The sequence below is a fragment of the Pogona vitticeps genome, chromosome 4, assembly GCF_051106095.1.
Source record: "Pogona vitticeps strain Pit_001003342236 chromosome 4, PviZW2.1, whole genome shotgun sequence".
NCBI lineage: Eukaryota > Metazoa > Chordata > Lepidosauria > Squamata > Agamidae > Pogona > Pogona vitticeps.
In genome coordinates, this window is record NC_135786.1 from 183830482 (window position 1) to 183856029 (window position 25548).

Sequence of the window (25548 nt, forward strand, 5' to 3'; positions counted from 1 at the left end):
TGCAATGTAAACAATTTTATTACAAAATCTAACATGATCATGTTTGAGGGCAAAAACAGGTATCCATACTTGTATGATATGCATATGCTTAAATAGTTAAAAGGTTATTTTAAGTGGCCTCAGCAGAGCCTGGCTAAAGCTTTCAAAATTAGTTTGTAAAGCTGTAGGATAATAAAACTACACATGTTCAAATTTCAACAAATATCCAGTTTTCATGTCTAGCAAATGCTTATTTTACATATCAGTTCATTAAACAAAATACAGCTGCTGGGTTCCTTTCACAGATTTGCAAAAACAGTGGGTGGTAGATCTAAGAAGAATGTGCAAGACTGAATTAAAATTTAGTCTGAGTTGTATCACTGATTCCATCAACCTTCCAGCCCAACTCCAAAATGGGATCCTTGCAATAGCAAGCAGATTTGCAAGCATAACGGAAATAACCACTTTCCACAGAAGCGGGGAGATGGAATTCCTGAGCCTTTTAGAAACTCTAAAAAAATCACGTATTTCTTTTATAAGCATTTTGATGTAAATTGCAATATTTTTGTGCAATGCAATTCTCCCTTGTGTGTACAGAGGCATGCCGATTTGTCCATGGCAATAAATTGATTAACCACTACTCCCTCCTCTTTGAGAGGGTTATTAATGAGTTATTAGTAAGTTATATTGCTAAATCAATGAGCTATAAGGGAAATAATTTTATTTTTCAAACAATTTTCTCATATACGAAATACATACATTGTAATAAAAAAGATTGTGTGTGTAGAAATAAACATGGTTAACCATATCAGAATACATTTATATCCAGTGCAGGTAACATTTTCATTCAGTCCTCTATGGCACACAAACTATTGGCCTTCTTTTTGTAGCTGTCCAGGATTTCTCTTAAACTAGCCAATGGATCTTCTGACATAAATTCATGAAATTCTCGATCAATGTTTGTATTCTGTTCAGTCAGGTACTTCTAGAATAAAATTATGACAGGTCAGATTAGAGTCCAGTATTTTGTTTCCATTTATATTCAGAAATATATCTATGAAATCTTAGATTTTGTTCAGATTAGGTAAATTTCAACAGGAATCTGTAATATGTTTTATTTTTATAAAAATAATGTTGCAATAATGAAACATTATGAAAAGCAATATAATGGAATGGATCTATTTTCTTGAAAAATATTTGCACTGATCCAGGTATCATGATCCACAGAGAAGCTTGATCCTACATACATATCACTAGCTGGTAGAGATGGGCAAAAGCCACAGTTCAACACAGCACCTGCACAGGTGTTCTGTAGGCACCACGTGCTTCCCTCCCCCATGCAAACTCCCACTCACTGGCTACAGCATGCTTCCTCCCCTGCCTTCTCTCTGTGATCGTCCACTCAGATGAGGAGGCAGAGCAGCCTCCGGTGCTGCCAGTGAGTCGACAACTGTGCAGAGAAGGATGGGGAGGGAAGCAGATGGGAAATACCTGTGTGGACACCACCCCAAATGGTGGTTCATGCCCATCTCTACTTGCTGTTATCAGGTATAATGGTATCACTTGTTTGATTGCAGATATCTATCCATGTAGAGTTTGCAGAAGACAGACACTAAGATTTTATTTCTGAAACACAGCTGTGATATACAGCTACAATCAAAACAGAGAATAAGGGCATAACCTTTTGTGGCCGTTTTTTAATTTTTTTGGCATCATAGCAAGCAGCCATCTATACCCACTTTTTGAATGGTCAGAAAAATATCAAACCAAAATCAGAAAAAAAAACAGCTATAAAACATAAGCTTAATGGTTTCCAGCTTACTAGGTATAAACAAGTTGGAATTTCAGAATGTATGTGAAAATAAGAGGATATAATCACAATGTCCTGTATTATGCTGCAGAAACAGTGCTTCAAAGGCCAAACACAGGACCTTCTTTGCATGCAAACTTAAAAGTTCTAGTACCAGACTGCATATGACCTTTGATGAAATAAAAGAATCACAGATTAATGTTCTTTTTTTATGCCAATTTTAGCTAGTATGGTGTGAGTTACCTCCACTGACTCAAGATGAGCGAATATCAATTCCAGAAGATGTTGCAGATTTTTCTCCACTTTCCAGCTCTCTTCTGATGTTGTTTGCATAACCACCTGGTATCTGCGAAGTAAATACATTAATAATTATTATCTGCCTTCAAGACAATACCGATTTATAGTGACCCTTTCCAGCATTTTTAATGTACAGAGTACTTATAAGTAGTTTGTTACGTTATGTACCATCAAGTCAGAACCAACTTATAGAAACCCTAATAGGGCTTTTTAAGGTGAGATATTTAAGGAGTGACTTTACCAGTTCCACACCTTCAATGAGTTCCGTGGCTGACCAGGGATTTGATCCCAGGGTCTTGAGTCCTAGTCTGTCACTCTGTCCACTACACAAACCATTCTCAATGGGGGCCATTTGGCCTCTTGGGGAGCCCTGTTTGAAAGAGGGCACAGGCTAAAAGTGATTATTCACACACCACCTTACAAGGTTCATTATGCAACCATGCTGATACGGACTACATTTCTTTCATTTTATGTTTATGGCCGTGGCCAAAAGAAAAAAAGATTGAGAATGTCTACACTATACAATTTACTGTTCCCTATTTCTGGGGGCACCTTGCAGCTTGCCCAACACTACACAGGCTGGCTCTTCTTGCAGAAGGTACAAAGGAGAATCATATTCCTGGCTCCAGTTCCATCCCACGGAGTTATCCAGCCAGCCAAATACATCATTAGTACAATCTAATGCTCTACTACAGAGGTGTCAAATGCAGTTTTATCTTGGGCCACATTGGCATTATGGTTGCCCTCAAAGGGCCGGTTGAATCTTTAGGACTATATAAATGTATCTACTCTTTATCATATTAAATATAGTCCTCCTCATTTGATTATTACTGGTTTTAGTAATAACATAATAACTAGTTCTGAAAGTAAAAGTCTATGATCAAAGTTTAGAAATAATGGCAAGCAGATAAGAATGGGAGTGTGCAATAGCGAGGACTGTTTCCAAGGTGCTGTATACGCCAACGAAGCGAATGCACTTTCTGACTCTTTGCTGCTTGGAGTGCTGGGATTAGAAGTCCCGTTGGGCAGATTTCCGCATCCTTGCAGAGCATTATGGGTGACTGAGTAAGCGCCTGCATATTGTATACTGCACAGTAGCAGGCAACACTGTGAGGGCCACATGAAATGGCCGGCCAGATTTGGCCCGCGGGCCTTGAGTTTGACACTTGTTCTAAAACAGTGGTCCCCAACCTTGGGCCTCCAGATGTTCTTGGACCACAACTCCCAGAAGCCTTCATCACCACTTCTGCTGGCCAGGATTTCTGGGAGGTCAAAGGCTGCTCTATAACATACTTCAGTTCTTTTATTTAACAGGCTCAAGCTATTTCAGTGGGTTTAGTACTAGACTGTGGCTCTGTTCCTTGGACTTTATTTAATAAAGACTCTTTGATATGTATGAGGAGGAGAGTTTTAGTGTAATTTAATGAAAGACCTGATAAAAACAAGTTTTCCATTAAAATGTTAAAAACCCAAGTTCTTGTTCTTTTGGAATGCTTTTTTCAAGCTTTCCCCCACCCCCACCCCAGATGGTATAGTGAGCTGGGTAAATACTGCATTAATTTTATAGAAAACTATTCTATTCGTAAATTACAATGATTATACAAAATATGGTGATTTGTATGACGCATGCTTCAAGACTGTCTCATCTAAGTCTAGTTTGATACTTCATCATGTATCACTTCCCTCATTTAAATTCATTTCTCTAAATTCATCTTTATAGCATAAGATTTAACTTAACAACTTACATAAGAATCCTGTGTGTGTTTACTTCAAAATAAGTCCTATGGAAGAATGCCCATTTCATATAGTCCCATATTGCTGAGGTTGCCTAATTTTCATAGGGACAAAGATGAAATGTGCACATACATAGTTTACATTCACTTTTCTTACCCTTACCTCTCATATGTACCAGAGGCACTTTTCACAGGCTAAGGATTTAGATAATCTACTACTTAAATCTAGGGATAATATTTTACAAATAATAATTTACTGGAAAATAAGTCTCAGTGATTTGAAGAACAGAGCTTATTTGAATTGCAACTTTAAATGGTAGTTCTAAATTGCTTTGTGTAACATTAGAATGAGAAACGACACTCAAGTACAGTATGAACAAGCATTTTTCTAAAAAGCCTAGGGTAAGGAATACAGCATCTGAAAGGGCAATTCTATATACTACTCAACTTACTGGCACCGAACTTCATGTAGCTCTTTCATAGTCTCACTGACACCTTCATTGACTCCATTATAAAGCAAGCTTTTATGTTTCTCCAACAATTCAAGCTCTTTGATACTCTTTTCTTCTTCTTCTTCAGCTTCCTTCAACAGAGATATGGATTAATACTTTATAATATATTACAGACACTATCAAGAAAGGAAACTTTTCTGTGACTTACTATATTTTTCCATGTATAAGACTGTAGTGTTCACCCTTTGTTAGGTATAAGTCATGTATTATTCATGTCTATGCTAATGTGGTCAAGAGGCGGAGCTGAGAGAGGTGTTAAAAGGCAGAGCCTGAGAGGAGTCAGTCAGGAGTGAGTGAGTCAGTCAGAAGAGATAGTTAGAGACGGGTTAAGATAAATAGATAAGGTGGAAATTATATGGCAAAGAGAATACATGTACATCTGAAGAACTTCTGTAATTAATAAATTGGCTTCACTTTAATAAATGAGTGTTTGCACTTGTATTGTTTGCATTCACAATACAAATGTCTGATCAAACATCATTATTTTGTGGATTGAGGTAATCCACTGGTGGCAGCGAGAGCAAAATGCTACAGGAGCCTTTGTGAGGGCACAAAATGTAGGTGCCTCAAGGAGGTTAACGTCACAAAGACGACCCCCACTTCTCCAATCCCAAATAAGAAAATTTGATTGCTGCTTTCCCCCTCCACTTCCTAAGCCCGGCTGCGGAAATGGAGGGGTAAAGCAGCGATCAAAGGGCTGCGATCCAGCAGCCCTTTCATTGCTGCTTTACCTTTCCATTTCCTAAGCACCATGGTGTGCATGCACACCCCACTCCAGATCCACTTGCAGGCGAGAAGGAACAGCGCCCACTACTTCAGATCTGTGAAGCAGCAGCAGAAGCAGAAATGGAGCAGGTGGGTCCCAGCACGGAAGTACCTCCAGACCCCACTGATGAGCATAGGGTAGGCAGTTTTGCTACCGCAGTTTTCTCCTTGGCTTACTTCTGTGTAAAAGACAGCCCTAAATTTTTCCCACAAGGTTTTAGGAAAAAGTATAGTCTTTTACACAGAAAAATACGGTAATCCCAGGGCCTTCCTCTGGTGGATCCATGGAAAACAAACAGATGACCTGCCTTTTCAAACTGCTGTTGGCCAGAGGCCCTTTAGTCCTGCCTGCACCATTCAAAGAAGTAGCTTTTCTATCTGCATTTCTATTCTATTTTCTTTTTCCCAATTGCAGGTTTGGGAGTTGGGGGGTTGGCAGAGAACTGGGCAATGCATAAATGCCATCATTGACCTGGACAACAATTAGGTCAGAATATCACCCAAAGGGCAAAAGACAGGAGAGGCATCAATCTGTGCATCTGTATCTGGTTGTGGGCTGAGTCTTGGGGCCTTTGCACATCTCTCATGGAATTGCCCTGCCCATTACAGATTTTTCTCAGGTGCTAAGAGGGCAAAATCAATCATTTAGAACTTTTCATGTTTTTTCACCAGCACTGTTCCTGTAATTCATTTGTTGGTGAGAAAAATACATTGAGGACAAGACAGAATAGTTGCACAGTACATTTTGATTTGTAATGGTAGTAGACAATTGTCTGGAAACAGCCTATGTTTGGAATGCATTATAGCCTCATGGAGAAGTGAACGCAACACTTTCAAGTACAGTGGTTCCTCGCTTGACAACGTTAATGCATTCCAGCGAAAATGTCGTCAAACAAAATTGAAAAACCCATTGAAACGCATTGAAAATGCATTCAATGTGTTCCAATCGGCTGAATACCTGCTTGTCCAGCAAAGATCCTCCATAAGGGCGGCCATTTTTGGTGCCTGTATTGCGAAAAATCAGTCCTAAAAACAGCGGGGAGGGGGGGCGCATTTTCTTCAGCCGGTGGCCATTTTGAAACCCGACGATCAGCTGTTTGCTGATCGTTGTAAAGCGAAAATCGGTTCCCGAAACAATCATCGTACAGCGAAAAAACCCCATTTAAACCATCGTTTTGCGATCGCAAAAAGTCAACGTTAAGCGGATTCATCGTTAAACAGGGTAATCGTCCAGCAGGGCACGACTGTAATAACTTTTAAAAGTAACATGTTCTGTCTCCTAGTAATCAATTTGAAAATATTTATTTACAAACAAATGTCATACATTTATAATGAATAAATCAATCACCCTTCAAGTAACACATTTGTCAATATCCAAATCTATATAGAAATACATCACCTACCTTCACTTTCTGTTGACAAAGATCTTCAAGCTTTTGGGCTTCTTCTCTTAGCATTTTCACACTGCTGATCTGTTCTGCTTCCATCCTGCTCACCTTTAAGAATGTGAATTTAATTAGTAAAAGGTGTCAGCAGGAAAAAGTGAGAACAGCAAGTGCATCTTGCAGTGATGATAAGCCAGGCCATTCCCAACATGTTAAGCGATCAGGAAACAATCCCAAATCAACAATCTGTTCAGATTTTGCATCTGGAGAATCTACATGTTTGCTTTTGTCTATGTGCAGTGATGGGTTTAAAAATGGGCAGACTGCACCTGTTGAGAACTCAGAAACCAGACTGCAGCTGATGAGGGTTTGAAATCCTTCCAACAATTCCTCATCTTACCTTTCTTCTTCTATCAGCTATCTCCCGCCCTGCATACCAGCCACCTGTGCTTGAACATCAGTGGAAGAAAACTGCCCCAGGGAGGGCAAGCTAAAGAAAAAAGCTACACCTTCTGTAGACCTGGACAAAGTGCAGCCCGAGGGCCACATATATCCCGCAAGCCACTCCCGTCCAGCTTGCTCGTCGTCACTCCAGTCCGGTGTTCAAGCACTTGTTCAAGGCCAAGACAGACTGGATTTCTCTCATTGAACAAATTCAACATCAAAACCATTTAGAGCTTTTTGTCTAAAGTTGATTGGTTGCTTATATTTAACATACCGCAAAAAACCTCTTCAGTATTTGTGAAGATTAACAAGTTTAAAATAAAAACAATCATAACATCACTGTTTCATTTTATTTGTAAGTAAAGTTGGTTCGGCCCGCAAACACAGATTTTTCATGTGGCCCCCTATAGAAATTAATTGCTCACCCCTGACCTACTGTATGCACTTATTTCCATTTATTTCTCTGGGCTTCTTACTGAGGCCAAAGTAGTTAGACACTCACCTGTTCTAAGGCATCCTCTAAACTAATTTTTGTCTTTGTAGCACTGGCAATTTCGTCTTCTGTCTTGTTGATGAGGTCCAGAAGGGGAGTCTGCCATTATACAAGCAGCATAGAAAAAGAACACGAAGATTTCTTATTAAGGCACACAGTCCCTATAGCTTTATTTAATGAATTTCATACACACTGACTTTGATAAACTGAAAAAAAGATAGTTCTGGATTTTTCAGGCTCTTTGGCCATGTTCTGAAGGTTGTTCTTCCTGACGTTTCGCCAGTCTCTGTGGCCGGCATCTTCAGAGGACAGCAACCTGTGCTCTAGACCAGTGGTTCTTAACCTTTGTTACTCGGATGCTTTTGAACTGCGACTCCCAGAAACCCCAGTCAGGACAGCTGGTGGTGAAGGCTTCTGGGAGTTGCAGTCCAAAACTCCTGAGTAACCCAAGGTTAAGAACCAGTGCTCTAGACAGCACAGAGTGCTGTCCTCTGAAGATGTCGGCCACAGAGACTGGCGAAACGTCAGGAAGAACAACCTTCAGAATACGGCCAAAGAGCCTGAAAAACCCAGAATAACCATTAGATCCCGGCCGTGAAAGCCTTCGCAAATATATTGAAAAAAGATACTTTTATGGTACTAAATAGTTTATGTCCTGGAACAGTTTTATAATATCATACACAGGGAAGTCCTATTTAAAGGGTCTTGCCCCCACTCCACATCCCTTGGTGCTCCCTGAACCAGCTCCAAAGGGTTTCCAAGTCCTCTGAGCAGGGCTTTGGAGTTCATAGGGGATTGCAGTGGGGAGGAAAAAAAAATCTCCCTCTAGATTACATAACCACAAGAGACTCTGTCAGTAGGTACTTCCCAGTGGATTTAAGCCAGAGATCTGTATTCTGGCACACAAACAGTGCTCAAGCGTGTTCTTCTGTATATTATGTAGTGGTGATTCCCAGTAAAAACTGAGTGATTCTTGACCTTTATCTGCAAACCACATTAACCTCCCCATATGTTTAAACGTATTTAAAAAGTGTAAGTTTTGAATTTTATTTATTTATTATTTATTTATTTATTTAATTTATATGCCGCCCACACTACCCAAAGGTCTCTGGGCGGCTTGTTCAAAACTTTTTAAAGAGCAATGACAGGGAAATGTAAGCATAAACATACACGAATCTGAGTTCTGTATTTGTCCAGACAGTTTGGTCCTGCATCAGGATTAAACTTAATTTCAAAATCAAGGCCTCCAGAATTCTTTGAATTTACAGGAAGAAGTTTCAGCTTCCGAGCCAATCTGTGATAATCTGCCAATGTGGCTTCAATCTGTTAAATAGAAAAGCAAAAGACAAAACAGAAAATACCGCTTTTAAACCTGACGGTGATCATATGAATAAAACAAAAAATAGGATAGCTTTATAATAATTTACTTTTGTATGTTTTAGAACATTGGGTTTGTCTTCAAATCCAGCATTTTTTTTCAATTCAGAACTGTTTCATGCTTGCTCATAAAAAATAGTCTTTTCAGATTTTCTTTAGAAATGTATTTCAAAAAATTCTTCAATGGCTATTAAATTGCTACCTAGATAGTCACCCATAAGAGAACTTTGCTATAACAAAAATATGCTCCACTGTAGCTGAAGTCAGAGGTAGTTTTTGGCAAACAGGAAAAAAACTACCTAACTAGTTCCCTTTGCTTCCTTTGCAAATTTTGTAAAAATACTATGCTATTATTCTGTCTCATATCCAAAGCTGCTTCAGAAACCCTCAGAATAAACAGTAAAATGGGTATCTGACCAATAATTCTTTTACCATCAGAAGTTCTGCCATTTAATCCAATTTATGAGATAGCCAGTTATGTAGTTTATGTCCAATTTATGTTTAGTTAGGTAACTATATATATTTATGTAAGTAATATGAATGCCATTGTTAAGACCTTAGGATACTAATAATAATGGATTTCACAAAACATTGGTTTTAGATTCACATACTGCCTCTCTTCCTCTAGCATATTTTAATTCTTCATTCCACAACTGCCGTTGTTCTGCCTCCAGTTCCTTAGTTAATTTGTTGACTGTCTGCTGGAGCTCCTCTATTTCACAATTTAGTCTCTGAATATCTGAAACGGAATATTTCTGATTTTCACAGATGAGCTTCAGCCGAGCATTCTCCTCTTTCAGTGCTTCAATTTCCATGGCTAAAATTAAAAGAAATATGTAAAACCATTAGAGAACTAGGACAAAACACTAAAGTAACAAACATTGTTGAACTGCATGATAGCATTCAGGAATAAAACTACAAACAGCGTATGAACATAAAATTTCAAAGGTTAAAGTAAATCCAAAATGAAATGTCTTCTATCCAACATCTTCTGAAATCACTAAGGGTGGAATAAATCTTATGGCTTATATTATAACAGAGATGTAACAATTTCACTAGAGCTTTGATCTTTTGATGTCTTGGGTATATTTGTCTCAATGGCCACATACTGTATGTTCCTTGCATCTCATGAGCTCGGTTTCATGTTTGTAAAACAAACTACAGTAGAACAATTTTACATACAGTAGTGCCCCGCTAGATGATTACCTCGCAAAACGCCAAATCCACATGACGATGTTTTTTGCAATTGCTATAGCGCTTCACAAAATAGTGTTTCCTATGGGTGATTTTCGCTATACGATGTTTCGGACCGTGCTTCGCAAGACTTTTTTTTGGGGACCGTTTTTTGCAAGATGACGATTTTGACAGCTAGGTCCGCGACTTGCAAAACGGGTGTTTTCAGGACCGTTTTTCGCAAGACAGCGATTTTAACAACTGATCGGTGCTTCGCAAAACGGTTTCTCTCTGGGCGATTTTCGCAAAACGACGATGATTTGTCCACATTGGAACGCATTAAACGGATTTCAATGCATTCCAATGGGGAACCGCATTTCGCAAGACGATATTGTCGCAAAACAGTGATTTTCATGGAACAAATTAACATTGTCTTGCGGGGCACCACTGTGCTCCTCCCTTCAACCTACATTCCCACCTCCCTCCAGTACAGAGCAAGTATTTCTAGGTCTGAGGTTTCTTATAATACAGGTGCAAATTTGTTAGCTAGTGATTTCATTTCGTGTGGGCTGTGTGAAACATAGTGGCTTTGATTTTATGACCTTTTGGAGCACTCATGCAAACTTGCCAGTTATGACTAGAGATGGTTTGGCAGTTTGTACTTTGTCTGAACAGGTGTTTGGCACATCCCATAGGCAATATTTAAGATACAGTACTGTTCAAAAATATATAAACAGTTCCTTTAGGACCCTAGATTCCGTACAGAAATATGTAAATATGCATGCAGACATAACAATTTTGCACTGTATATGATAATGCACAGATTTGTTTTTACTTGTATGATAAGTAACTGAGATTAATTGCCAGCTGTATTTGAATATGTGCTAAGACTGATAATTATGACAGTTGAGAAGTGTAAAATGTTTATGAATGGAATTGTGAACAGATTGGTCTGTATAGTTCTTGGCTACAGAGATTCTGTTTTGAACGGAAGAGTGTGTATAAGAGTGAACTATTCAGAGTTTTTCATTAGACTTGGGAGTTACACAGAAACAGTGTTGGGTGAAGGTGTGTGACCATCGCAGTATATAAATAAATAGTATACAAGACCTCAGAAGAACTAATCATATAATTTAGAGCCATAAATATTGCCTATAGTGTTAAAAAAATAATGGCTTTTTTGCTTTGTTGTCGTCGTTCCTCTTCCCTTAGTATTTCCAAAATAGCTTTTTTTTCCATGCTGATCTTTAAGTTTCAATATCTACACTGTAAGTAATTCCTTTCAGGGAGTTCTTGATCAACAGGAAGAATGCAATAAATTGTTATCAACACTTGATCCTCACCAGCAGCCTCATGATCCGCAGTAATACTCTCTGATTTTTGACTGATACTGTTCAAATGAGATTCCAAATTGTCCATGTAAGCTTCATATTTTTTAACATCTGCCTGTAAAGATGACTTCAGTTTTCTTAGAGTCACTAGACGGTCCTTTAACAGAAGTAAAAAAATAAAGCAGGAAGATTGACATTTAGTTAAAGTACTGCAATTGTGTGTATATCTCCTTCACACAATCATGCAGACATTTACTAACCGGCTCACTTTCTCTCTCTTTTTCACGACTTGCAATCTCTTTATTCAACCTTTTCAATTCTTCTTCTAGAGCCTCTACACGATTTTCATGTACTTTAAAAAGTTCCTCTGAAAGAAAGCAAAACAGAGTAACTCAACACATTTATTATACTGAACATAGAGGAGGTTCTGGTTCCAGTGAGAGAGGAGGCAGCGTCTATACTAAGCTCTGCTCCCTATCTAAAACAGTTTTTAACAGGTATATTTAGAAAGGCTAAGTCTAAAAATTTAATCAATCTGACTCCCTACAGCTAACCGGTGACGGTGGTAGTGAAAGCCAGGACAAGACCTGTAGGAGGTGGTGAGTTGTTACTAAAACATTCCTTCTCAAGCAAGATGGGTGTTGGGAAACACCTCCGCGATGCAGATAAAGATTTACTTTCCCTTCCTGCTTCAAAACAAACCAAAAGAATGGATTTTTTTTTACTGCAGAGCCTGAATTTATATTCCCCATTCCCACATCCCACTCCTTCTCTCCCCTGGCTGAAAGTGATAGCTATGAAGGTAATCAAAAGGGAGAGAAGGACACACAAGCAGCAATCTTGTTTGATACAGAGGTGGGGCAGCCCAATGACGAGGTAAACTCACAAGGCCGAAAGACAACAAAGGAGGAGACCAAAAGAGGGCTTGAAATAAATCAAATCAAATCTATTGTCATTGTAAGTATATACATAGTATACCCATAGAATGAAATTCACACAGAATTTCTTTATCAATAATCCTGATAAAGAGTTGGCAAGAACAACATTGCTAATACCGAAACCAAGGACAGATGAAGCAGAGGAAGAGAACTATGGAGAGAACTACAGGCTTTATACTGAAAGCTGTTAAAGATCTAGCTATATTCTTGGAAAAAAATCTCCTCTCAAATGAAGAGCTTTGATTGAGGGGAAAATCTAGCTCCTGTAAATAACAACGCAGACCTATTTGGGAAAACACCCAGAAGTGGTACGGAGTAAAAAGTAAGGCATTCATAACGACAACTTCCCCCAATTTTCCACAGTATGGGCAGCATTCAGATGGAAGCCTAAGAAAAACAGAGGAGGATTTTAAAACATTTGCTCTCTCCCTGTAACCCCGAAAAATCTGCCTAACGGTCTGCTCATATAAAGGAAAATAAATAAATTGGTCTACTAAGAACCAAGTAGTAAGACATCTAAACTTCCTCTTAAAGACCCCTCCCTTATCAGAGGACCTAATTTCAGTTGAAACCTTAAACAAATCTAACTAGGTACAAAAAGTACTGCTATTGATCTAAACAAAAAAATATATCCATCTTTGCTACTGAGGAAGAGACTCTTATTAAAGAAATTTTGACTATTCCCAACCAGAGTGTTTCAATACACCAGGATTTATCCCCTCCTCCCAAATTTCACTCCTGATAAAGAGTTGGCAAGAAGAACATTGCTAATACCGAAACCAAGGACAGAGATAGCTATGGAAACTGACCTAATCACGTGGACAGATTTAACGGACACTGCACATAATGAGGGTAGTCATACGGTAGATCTGGTGGAGATAGGGCCACTGGCAGCTTCTCTGGGCCCGTCAAAGGAAGTACAATAAGAGATTCTGGACAGGTTAAAAGAACTGCGCTCTTGGCTCCAGAACTCAGCAAGGCCTGCTAATACATCAGGGGGAAACATACAGGACAATGTGGGTCTAATGATGCAGAGGAGTTCTTCCTAATTGTTATGGACCAGCTTTTAGCTAGCAGCAGGGGAGACCCCTCCATGTTAGTAAGTGATACCCCATGGGGGTTAGAGCTGACAAATGTTAAGGAGGTTAGGATACCGTTAACCACACCATCAACATTTGTCCTAGGAGCTACAAATCAAGAGCCAAATGGGCAAATAGACAGTAAGTTATCTCACCTACCACCTCCGGCATCAATAAAATAAATAAATAAATAAATAAATAAGTAGGGCCTCCTTTAATCGCAATGGATGTGTATTTAATGATGCCGAAAAAATCTTGGATAACATTGATAAAACAGAATGACAAATATTAATCTCCCCGCTCAGAATACTCTCATGGAATGTGGTAGGGTGGTTTCACTGTTTTTGGGCGGCATGCCATAATAGCCAGCCAAACCCTTAGACCTTGGTTTTATATCACCATATTTGTTGTTTCAGATATTTTACTAGTTGTTTGTCCGGTCTGGCTTTTTGCAGCTTATGCCAGTTCTTGAAGTTTTGCATTCAGTTTTGTCTTATGTATGGCTTGATGCTGTAACAATAAAGTATGTATGTACCTTCCAACTACCACAAATATTATCTTGAGCTGCTGACTTTCAAGGAAAGGTGAACAGAGAACATGGATGACATAGCAAGAAGATAGGGCAAATTTAAGGCAAAGGGAAGAAAGGCAAGGATGTAAGGATAACAGAAATTGAAGCAACAATCTTCAACTAGTTCATAACATTTCTCTACTGCCGAACCATACAAGACTGACTACTTGGTCATAACTTAATTAATGATGTAAATTATTTTCATAGGGGACATAAATAGTATTTAATCAAGAATAGCACACTGACTGATATCTTCCACAGATATAGTGGCTTGACAGTATGGACATGTACCTGCATCCCATTATTCTGTATTAATATTTAATATTAAAACCCTGTGATTGCCTGATCTGGCTTCCTTGAGTTTGTTTAAAAAGCTAGTCCAACTAGAGTGCAGCATTTCTGGAGTGATCATATAATTATAATTGGTTAAAACTTGTACCTATTATATAATACCAGTCAATATTTTTATAGTTTTGATTGACTGTGCCTGGTGTTTTTAAATAACAATAATAGTAACAAAAAGTAGTAGTATATGCTGTCAAGTCAGTTATGATTTATGGCAACCTTTTTCCTTGGTTTTCCAGGTAGAGAAAACTCAGAAAAGTTTTACCATTTTCTTCTTCTTGGGGTGCCCTGGGACTTGCAGCTTTGCCCAAGGCCAGATAGGCTGGCTCTTCTGGGATGCCCAGTGGAGAATTGAATTCCCAACTTCCGGTTGTGCAGCCAAATATCTAACCCACTGAGCTATCCAGCCAGCATGCTCATATACATAAAAAGCAATTCAATAAATGAAAAATATCTTTGCAGATCCAGAAATGCCGAATCTTTGGTGAAATGGGACATTCTCATATCTCCTCTCCAAATTGGATGATGGCATATACTGGAAGTGCAGAGTTGTGAATGATTTTCTTAAAGTGGTTGCAATTAGATTAACAAAATTTTCCAAACCAAATCATGTTTTGTATATACCAACAAGACATTTGTGAGATGGTACAGAGGTCCCGCCACTTAAGAGTAAAGAAACTTTTTTGAACAGTTGCTTAACTCTGAAAGAGACAAAGGTGGGCAAGTACTCTGTATCAATCCTGTTACTGTGTAAAATGGGTCTAACAAAGTTTACCCAGGACTATCAGGATGGTCATTCAAATGGTTTAAACTGGTCTTTAGGAAGGCAAGAGTCACTCCTACAGGGTCAATTCAGGCAATGCATACCAAGCACAATGTTGAATGCATTTCAGTTTGCATTAATCCCACTTCAACCTTTTCATGTGCAGCATAGCTGAAGGAGGACAGTTCTGAGAGATCATATAAAAGTGTTTGGGACCAACTTTTGAACAAGGTGCTTTTGCATATTCCCATATCTCTGCCACATATATCATTTTGTGTACTACAGTATTTTCTTAGCAAACATCTCAACTGCAGAAGCAACCAAGCTCCCCCCATGAACTCTGATAAACCGCAAAAGAGAATGAGATGATTTCAGGTTAATTGCATTTGGATTACGACTTTGTGAAGGCTGGGCAATTAAATAAAGACCAAGATTTCTACAATTTTGTAACTGTTCAATAGGAATATCATCAAGCATCCATATGTTTCTCTTCTTTTCAGAGACTACTACTTTGGTCTTTGTATAATTGATAACCCCATGTTCTTTTACACCGAATTTGCTCATTTCAGCCAAAACTTTTCACATGTCAACTAGTGCCTATGTTATTGATCAGAATATACATATTTTTTCCAAAGCTAATGCAATTGTGGATAAAGGTAAAGCTGCAAGGCAGAACTTTGTAACTACCCTATTTCTCTGAAAATAAGACCTAACCCGAAAATAAGTTCTAGTATGATTTTTCAGGATGCTTATAATATAAGCCCGAACCTAAAAATAAGCCCTAGTTAAGTGAAATCCCGCCCTCCACCATTGTGCAGCATTGTGCAGCAACTAGAAGATGACATAACTGTAAAATAAAACATCCCCTGAAAATAAGCCCTAATGCATTTTTGGAGCAAAAATTACAGTAATACAAGACCCTGACTTATTTTCAGGGAAACACGGTATATGTGCTCTCTGAAATAATATTGCTGATAGTTTGTAGTCCCTCTTTGTGACAAGCGTTAAGAAATATTCAGGTACAATGTTTCAAGATTCACAGTAGATGAACTAGGTTCTTGAAAGCTTATGCCTTAATATATAGATGAGAAATCTATATCTCTCATCTATATATTAAGGCAACTTTAACAAATCCAGAGGACAATACCCTCCTCCCAACACGCTGTATCACTTCCTCCTAATGAAGCCAAAAGTGGCTGGAAGTATAGTACCCACCCCCACCCCCATTTTAAAACATCTGATTTTGCAATCTTCAAAACTAAGATTGTGCAATTTGCTTACAGAGGAATCATACTTCAGGGAATATGGATTCACAATGCTTTAAAATAAAATGTTCTCTGTAATTGTTTTCCTCACAGATGGTCTGTAAGATGCTTTTTAGCTAAAATAAAGTGACATAGCTTCCCTTTTTTGATAAACATGATCGGTTACTGCATTCTACTAAAATTTAAAACGAAACTTACTTAACTTGGAATGTACTTCAGCATCGAATTCTTCAAATGTGTCTCTGCCCCTCATAAAATGGTCATAACATTTTACAGTGTAGTCTAAAAAGAGCTGAAAACAAAATCATGAGAGTTAGTTTTATTGTAAATATATAGAAGTGAATTAGCATTTTAATATAACCTTCCAAAATAATCAGTTCTGCAAAATACAAGTAAACAACCAAGATCTCTTTCTTTCTCTCAATGTATGGTAAAATTAACTCACTTTTTAGACACAGCTAAAATGCATTTTGTAGTAATACAACAATTTTAAACTTTTGCTTTTGTATTTTAGGAGACACAGAGAGCATAGCCCCATATTCCAGTTACATTGATTCTAACACTTTAACATCTATTGAATCTTGTTGATTTTGTGGACATCACTAACATGAATCTAGATTTAGTGATGGCTGACATGTCACAGGTAAGAGACAATACTGTGGGGCTGGGTCCCTATTGTTATTTAGGTACTGCCTTATCAGATAGCGTCAGCCTCCGCGTTGTCAGCATACAATTCCTGACAAATCACTCTAGATGCAATATGGTCCTTAGCAGATAAAAGCTTGACATCTCTGGCCAAAACTATCAGCTAAAAATGGCTGTTTGAACAATTCTAAAACACTGAAGAGTGCAGTGGATTGGTGACAGATACTACAAATACTTCAGGCCTAAACAGTAAGCTACATTTAGCCAAGGAATAGTGTAGCAAAATGTGGCAAGTAATTGCCATTGAGGAGGAGCTTCGTCTTGGTGAAGCTAGCAGCTCTCGGGAATAGCTCCAGGGAAAAGCTAGAACCACTTCGGTCTGGGACCCTCCCAGAAACGGGGAAGCCAAGGAAGAGTCAGGAGAGACCCTTCTGCAGCAGTTGGTGAGCCACAGAAGTTAGAAGATTGGGCAGCAACTCGATTTTTCTTTCTTCTGGAAATTCACATCAGCACAAAGACGGGCGCCATTTTTGGCAACTAGCCAGACAGCTCCGTTCGCCGAGAATAAGAAAACAGAAGCACGGCGAAAGTATACATCAAAGTAAGTGGAAGCCCTTGTTCTATGAAAAACCTCATTAAATAAAGAACAAGTGATTGTGTGCAAATTTATGACCAAATGAGATAAGGAGCGGCATTTCTAGCATACCAGCTTTTACTCAAGCTGAAGGTCGAGTCATTTCTAAAGGAACAGCCAGGCAGAAATAGCTCGTGTCTCCATTAAAGGAGGAAAAATAACTCTTGAAGAATCAACTGACAGGCTTTGAAAAAATAAATTCTGTTGCAAGCTGTTCACTTTGGACCCTTTTCCTCTTTGGATATATATTTTTAGACTGTATGGGAGTCTGCTTTCCGTGGATAATATATCTGCCGGGACCCTGATTGCTGGACCTCCCTTTTCGGGGGAGGAGAAGGAAGCCTCTGGAAGTAAAAGGGAGAAGAACGGACTGTGAGCTGTGAACTGGGGGCTATGTGGTTTGAACTGAACTGGGATCTTGACAAATGACATTCTAATAATAGAGTCTTGCCGGGTGAAGGTTAAAACAAACTTAGAGAAGAGAAAAGAAGGGAAAAGAAGAAGCAACCGGTCTGAAAGTTATCAGCGATGTGGAAAAGGACTGGACTACAAAGACACTTGAGAGATTCATGTTTTAGATTCCATCTCTTACTTGAATGTACCTGCTATCTTATTGCTAATATTGTATAGTTGTAAGGTGAAATATTAGAAATATTGGATGTGTATTGGGGTAAAGGGGAGAGGGAATTTTAAGTGAAAATAGTGGAAACAGAAAATGGAACCTCCCCCTGAGAAAATTACAGACCGGTGGCTAGACTGGAAAACCTCTTTTCAGATGTCACTGTTGCAAAAATTCATGCAGGTAAATTATTATATTGACCAGATGGAAGACGTGATTGGAGGCTCTAGGGGAGGGAAGGTAGCGGAGGTTAAATTACACCAAAAAGAGATCTCAGAACCGGTTGTATTGATGAAGATATCAGACAATATACAAGGGATGGAGGGCCACCCAGTAAGCGATGTAGTGATAGCAGGTAAGAAAATTGAGGTTGAAAAGCAAACTTTGAATGATATTGTTCCCCCTTTTAAAATATGGAAGAAAAAAGAGTTGCAGATACAAAACAAGCACAGGGAGGAAAGTGGAGGGGAGAGCAGAATTTATATTATTTTGGGTCTGTTGAGTGTATTCTCAAGAAAAAAGGAGGGTGAAAGAGGGGATATATTTCACAATTGGCCTTGGTGTTCTGATGCTGTGGGAATAACATAGATTTAAGCTGTATTACACGTATAAGTTGAAAGCTAAAGAGGTTAATACATAGACAAAATAGTCAAAAGAAGAAGAAGAAGAAAAAGTAGAAAATGAATCTTTATTGGAACATGAATAGATTAGATGTTTATATACTTGATATGAAAGATTGAATGATTATGCATTTGATGTTTTCTTATTCTCAAAACCCTTTTTCCATCCCCCCCCCTGCCCTTTGCCTTTTGTATTCCTTTCCCATTACCCAATAGTTTTGAAAATAAAATTAAACAATTAAACAAAATTAAACAAAGAAAAAAAGCATACAATTCCTGACAAATCACTCTAGATGCAATATGGTCCTTAGCAGATAAAAGCTTGACATCTCTGGCCAAAACTATCAGCTAAAAATGGCTGTTTGAACAATTCCAAAACACTGAAGAGTGCAGTGGATTGGTGACAGATACTACAAATACTTCAGGCCTAAACAGTAAGCTACATTTAGCCAAGGAATAGTGTAGCAAAATGTGGCAAGTAATTGCCATTGAGGACACAGAATGGGGTGATCAGTTATTTTTGTATCCGTTTGCCTGTAACTTCTGTCAAGGAGAAGATAGTTCTAAGTGTGGCAGGAAAGTCAAGATCAAAAGGTGGATTTTTTATAGCTATTAGGTTGGAAATCTGAAATATCCAATGTGCAAGACTTACTTTTACACATGTCATCAACCAAATTTTGTGTAAGCCTGTGGGTGTTAGTCAAAGACAACTGTATTTCACTTAGATTAGATCCAGTTGTCTGGCATTCTCTGGAAAATTATAGTTAATACTGTGAGAATGCCAGCAATGAAGGAGTTAATCATTCTCTCAAATCTATAAAAATGCTGAAATAATTGGATGAGAGAAAGAATGCATCTTCCACCTTCTGGAGCAAGAATTTTATCTTTGGCCTTGAAGTGTAGTTGAGTGGACAGTGGATCTTCTCTGTGGTGACCTGGCATTCTTCACAAATAGCAAAAATAAGTATTTTACAGTTCTAAAGGGTGACTCTTTAGTGTAAAATATACATATCCTGTAAATTCATGGAAAATAGTTGAGATACCTTGTTGTGTACTATTCCATCCTCAGTTTCTCCTATAGGCTGTTCTTCATCAAATGATTGTGGGTTTTCTTTCAAGCAAAAGAACAACTGAAAAGGAAAATGATAGTATATTAAAATGTGTAAGCAGTAACATCTTAAGATACTATAGCTGTATAAATATACTAAATAGTTCATATTCTAGACCAGTCCACATTGATATGAAGCAGTGTTTTCGAGTTCATATATAATAATAATAGATACCTTTATTGGCATAATAAATACATACAAGCATACAAAGGGTACAGAGTACAGCTTATGGAGTTCATATAAATAATTGGGAAGATTCTCGGCAAAAACACAGCCATAGAAATTTGTTCCTTACATCTCACTTAAATCAGAGGCCGAAGGAACAGGAACGTGCGCGCACACACACACACACCGCCTTCCTGGACGCCCCCCCCCCAGACTGAAGGGAATAGGAAAGATAAAATGGCAAGGCGGGCCAGATGTGGCTCACGGGCCATAGTTTGGAGACCCCCCTTCTAAGGCAACACAAGACATAGACATTCCGTAATATTAAAGTTGTATGAATGTTTATACTCAAAGAACTTTGAGCCCAAAATGATATTCTGCTCTCAATTGAGCAAAAACAGATGAAAAATATTTCCATTTTATGAATGGATCAAGATCAAACAGCAAATGAGCTCTTCATGCGCAATTTATTTCCAAATAATTATGAAAGTAAAGAGAAATATTCTGCAAGCTTTATGATACCTTGACACAATCTGTCAGCCAGACCAATGCTGCTACAATTTGAGGCCATGTATGTGGTGCTCCCACTGTATACATAGAGCTTTTTGACAAAGCAAAGGGATACCTATGAAAAAAGGTCAAATTTTTATGGTAAAAATGTTAATATTAAAAACTGCATGCAGTTATAATATTGAGGAAAATAGTATATATTAAGGATTGTATAATATGGATCTTTGATTCCATCTGATTGTTTTATTACACAAAACTGTAAGGATAATTGTTCCTGATTTCTACATTTATGATAGACACCTAAAGAATAGCAGCGAATGAGAGTACAATCCTTATCTTGGGATAAGACCTAGTGAATCCAATAGGAAGCACATCTGTGTAGGTATGCAGAAGATTTAAAATATCAGTGACTTTTAAATAATGAGCCAGCAGTGGCAACTGTTCAATATTAATACTAATACAATATCAATACTAAATGTGAAATGATAGCCTGAAGTATATAATGGCCAGAATTAATCTGTGAAATATTACATATAATAATCCTCATCATACATCTAGTCAATACTGACTTATGGTGACCCTTTTCATGGTTTTCCAGGTAGAGAATATACAGAAGTGGTTTATCATTCCCTTCTTCAGGGGACATCTTGAGACTGTGCAGCTTGCCCAAGACCACACAGGCTGGCTCTACTAACAGGAGGCACAGCGGGAAATCGAACTATGCAGCCAGACACCCAAACATATATGAGAAATTTGCAGTTTTTGAAATTTTGTTACACATTCATGAATATAACTGTATACACAACCTATGTATGTCTGAGGCTCAAACAGCCAGAACACACACACACCATTTACACCGTTTGGAATTTATACGGCATAAATCCAAAAGGATTCTGTACTTTATATAGAATGTACAGAAATGTTGTGTTTGCTTTTACATCACAAAAATGTGAACAAATGCAGTAATCATAAGGAATATCTTGGGTAGGTCACAGATAATAAAATCAATAATATAATCTTCAGTTTATAAAATACACTACAAGCATGACAGTGGTTGTCCCAGAAGTGATTGTAAGCTGTATGTTCTCCCTTAGTCAAAAGGTATATTAGTCTGATACATACCCAAGTTCTTTAAAAATTCTTGGGATCTCTTCTTCAAACTTTGTACTAGGAAGTTCATAGGAAGGGCAAATAAGTTCATATATAAAACTGAAGATTTTCACAAAATCTTTAACAGATGGTGTCTGGAGTGACTTGACAGAGACAGTAGGACCATAGTCATATGTTGTAAGAAACTGACAGAAAAGACAGAAATACATCTATCACATATGTTAGATTTCAAGGCAAACAATATAACAGTTTGAAGTCATATAAGATCCAAATTAGGGCCAACATTCAGTCTAAGAAATTTCCACTGATTTGTTACACTACTTCAAGGACTACACATATCTGCATGTAAACAAAAATTACTTCTGCAGGAAGACAGATTTTACTTAAAATGCGATGTTAGTCCTGTCCTTGTGAAAAAGAAATTAGCACCTAGAACAGTGACAGCGGACCTTTTTGGGCTCGAGTGCCCAAACTGGAAAATAAATTAAAAATACTACTATTAATAAAAACAGCGGGCAGAGGCGGAACTGGAAGTGGCGGTTGAAGGGGGAATCTGGGGTACGGAGATGCCTCAAGACCCAACTCTGGATCCGCCGCCATCATCAACTGGCTCCAGATCCTGGCCCACTGCCTGTTGAAGCGCCAGCACCGCGGCTGCAGCTGCCTCCGCAGATTTGGCTGTGTGTGTGGGAGTAGTGATCTGGCGACCAGCTGCTCTGCGTGCCAGCTGTGGCACGTGTGTCATAGGCTCGCCATCGCTGACCAAGAATTTATAACTTTTGGAAACAAACTAATTTTGCTTCTTTAGCCTATTTTCATCCTTGTTTTTTAACCTTAGAAGATAAGGAGGATCATTTGTAGGCAAAATTTCAATCAAACAATATGTTAACAAATCTAACCAACTAAAACCAATGAAATGTTGTCCAACTACAAGTAGTTTATTAATGTCACATACATCACAGAGTTGACGGATACATTGCTGAATAAATGCTTTGTCATGAAGTGGCCTAGGTTCCTTGATCTTTTCCATACTTCCAAATACACCATACTGGCTGTTTCGAAGGCTTCCAGGGCCACTGGACCTAGAAACACGACAGCAAGATCAGTTCAGTGCAACTCTTCATTGTCTTGCAAAAAAGAAAGAAAGAAAGAAAGAAAGAAAGAAAGAAAGAAAGAAAGAAAGAAAGAAAGAAAGAAAGAAAGAAAGAAAGAAAGAAAGAAAGAAAGAAAGAAAGAAAGAAAGGAAGGAAGGAAGGAAGAAAGAACGAGCATGGGATTCTCAGAGATGTAAAGGACAGCTACATCTCTGTCTATTACACTCATTGTAATAGTACTGTACTTCTAAGCAAACACAAGAATTGTGCTGCAGCATTTCTTCAAGCTGTGAAGAGAACTGTGAACCACCCTTCAGGTGCTTAAGCACTCACATGCCCATTTGCTTAATCAGATTGTGCCAAGAGAGTACATATTGAGTACTGTTAGTGTGCTACATTACCTTTTGCCAAAAACACTAGTCCTCTTCTCTGAGGTTCCCACTGCATGTTTCCCGGTACTTAGCTTTCCAAAGGTTGTCCTCCGCTCTTGCCTTAAGAATATTTATTTGTAAACATGAAAAACAATAGAATTTTGTCTACATTCCACTCAATAAAGTCTGCCAGTGCTATCAGTAAAATATATTCATGCATGCAATTACTTTTCCTCTTGATTCCCTTTTCTGCTGAAACTGTGATCTACTGTCATTTGGTATACACATAAAGTGAGAGCACAGATCTCACTCCAATTACAAAACTCATAGCTTCATTTCAACAAAAAATGCCACAATTCCGACCTCTTCCAGCTCAGGTATGTGGGTCATTACTTAAAACTACATCTTGGCATAGTTTTGTTCTAGCACACTGCTAGTATCCCTGAGCTACAATGTTTGAGTTTGGTGAAACTCATCTCCTCAATTACTCGGTCTCTTCTGTTCACTGAGTTTAATAAGTCACTTATGCCAACTGTATGAGATCAGCCAGTACAAGGGAACTCTGCAACAGAAGGACAGGTGTTCTGAAACAGAGGGCTCTGCTCATTCAAAATCCATTACAATTAGTATACCTTTGAGTTAAGATTGTACTGCATGTGTTTATTTTTGTGCATTAGAACTTTGTGATATACGCTTTTAAAACTCCTGGCAAAATAAAAAGTAAGCAAGAGCAGAGCTTCACCCTTTTCAAAAAGTGTACTTAGGAAATAAAACAAACAAAACTCCATCACAGTAAAATTTCTACTGAAGAGTCATGTGGCACTATTAAAACTAACACATTTATGATAACAATCATCTTAGAAATGCAGATCTAGAAGGGATCATAGGGTCCAGCCCATCAAGGAGGCAAGAATCAAACTCCCAACCCGTAACTCCACAGCCGGCAACCTAAACCACTGAGCTATTATTATATCAGACGCTTCTGTGAACTGTTTACCATATTACAATACATGCATTTGTCTTAAAAGTGGCGAAGGTTTCTGCCACAATTAGTTAACACAGGTACTCCTTTGGTGAATATGATAGATACTGCCTCTTACGTCTGAGGTGTATGGAGTCCTGCCTTGTTGGTATCATGCACCCTGAGAGGTTGGATGGACTGCCGGCAACTGATGCGGCTTGTGCTTGAGCTGCGTCTCATTGTTGGAAGACCAAACTGCAATATAAATAGGAATGAAAGCTCTTATAGAAGTCTGCGGAGCTGACTGCAGGAGCATTTTTTTTTCTTTGCCAGGACTGCTCTGGAAAGAACATGTCAGTGGGATGGGGGAGCAGCTCCACCATCCAGACGACGACATTGGAATTATTATTAGGAATTTGGTCAGTTTCCTTTAGTTACACAATAGAAGTACAGAAAGCTGAAGTAAGAATTCGCTACAAGTTTCCCTGCAAACCCACCCCTTTCATTATAGCCACCACTATATAAAAGGATCACTCTGAGACCACTTTCAGAAAAAATAAAATAAAATACACTTTCCCCTCAGTTTTCAGAGATTCCAAAATTAAAGAAATGAACAGAATCAAAAGTAGTAAGAGGAGATCCATATTGGATGAAATATTTATGTTGTCGCCTGCTCTGCAGGCACTCTTCCAAGCAACTAACAAAATCAGCAGACGCGCTAATCAGGGAAAGGTGCTGAAACATAGACAGTCAGTTTAGCCCAGGGAAAGACCCTCCCAACTACACCTACTGCTAAACAACATGATCGCTAATTACAGTATCCAATAAATCCCGCATTCCCACCCACCCCCGCCGCCTTCCATTGGGAACGCCAAGTAAACGGGCCTCTCGCTACCCGGCGACAGGAGAGGAGACGCCCGCGGCGGAGGAGCCCAGAGGCCGCGAATCCCACCCTCCGGGTTTGAGAGCGCTGCGAAGTGACTCGTGGGAAAAACGCTGCCCACGTTCCTCGCAGGGAAGGCGGTATCAGGCCCCGACAGGCTTGGTCCCTTGGCTCTAGAGCCCACGACAGATCGACCGGGGGGAAAGAGCCCCACCAAATGCATAAGCTGACTTACTTCAGAGTAAAAAAATATATACAGATGACAAAGGAAGTCTTCTTTTTCACCCCGAACAAGCAGGAAAAGTGGAGACGGCTCGAAGAGATCGCCCTCACCCGCTGAAGCGAGGCCTATATAGTACCGGCGTCCGCTGTGGCGGCGGCAGTTTCTTTCTCGGCGCGCAAGCGGAGCCGAGGGAAAGGCCCCAACGCTCGACCCGCCGGCGTCGCTTCCCTCAGAAATCCCTTCGTGCCGCTCCGCCCTCTCTCTTCTCACTTGTTTTTCAAAATTACCCGCCAGCGCACTACGTCAGCAGTTACGTTTTTCGCGTAAGAGAAAGGGGTGGACGG

General features: G+C 38.9%; 1 protein-coding gene across 1 annotated transcript; it reads right to left on the reverse strand.

The window, feature by feature from the left end:
- Nucleotides 1-25491, reverse strand: NDC80 (NDC80 kinetochore complex component). Its single transcript, XM_072998829.2, has 17 exons — nucleotides 25217-25491; nucleotides 24238-24353; nucleotides 23168-23257; nucleotides 22628-22754; nucleotides 21685-21857; nucleotides 20575-20677; nucleotides 19822-19908; nucleotides 16459-16552; nucleotides 11560-11666; nucleotides 11312-11456; nucleotides 9407-9612; nucleotides 8589-8741; nucleotides 7428-7517; nucleotides 6500-6592; nucleotides 4272-4402; nucleotides 2033-2135; nucleotides 1-964 (listed from the first exon to the last, which is right to left on the reverse strand). The coding sequence occupies exons 2-17, from the start codon at nucleotides 24336-24338 to the stop codon at nucleotides 827-829; spliced, it is 1941 nt and encodes a 646-aa protein (XP_072854930.1). The 5' UTR covers nucleotides 24339-24353; nucleotides 25217-25491; the 3' UTR covers nucleotides 1-826.
- Between the last annotated feature and the right edge of the window lie 57 nt (nucleotides 25492-25548).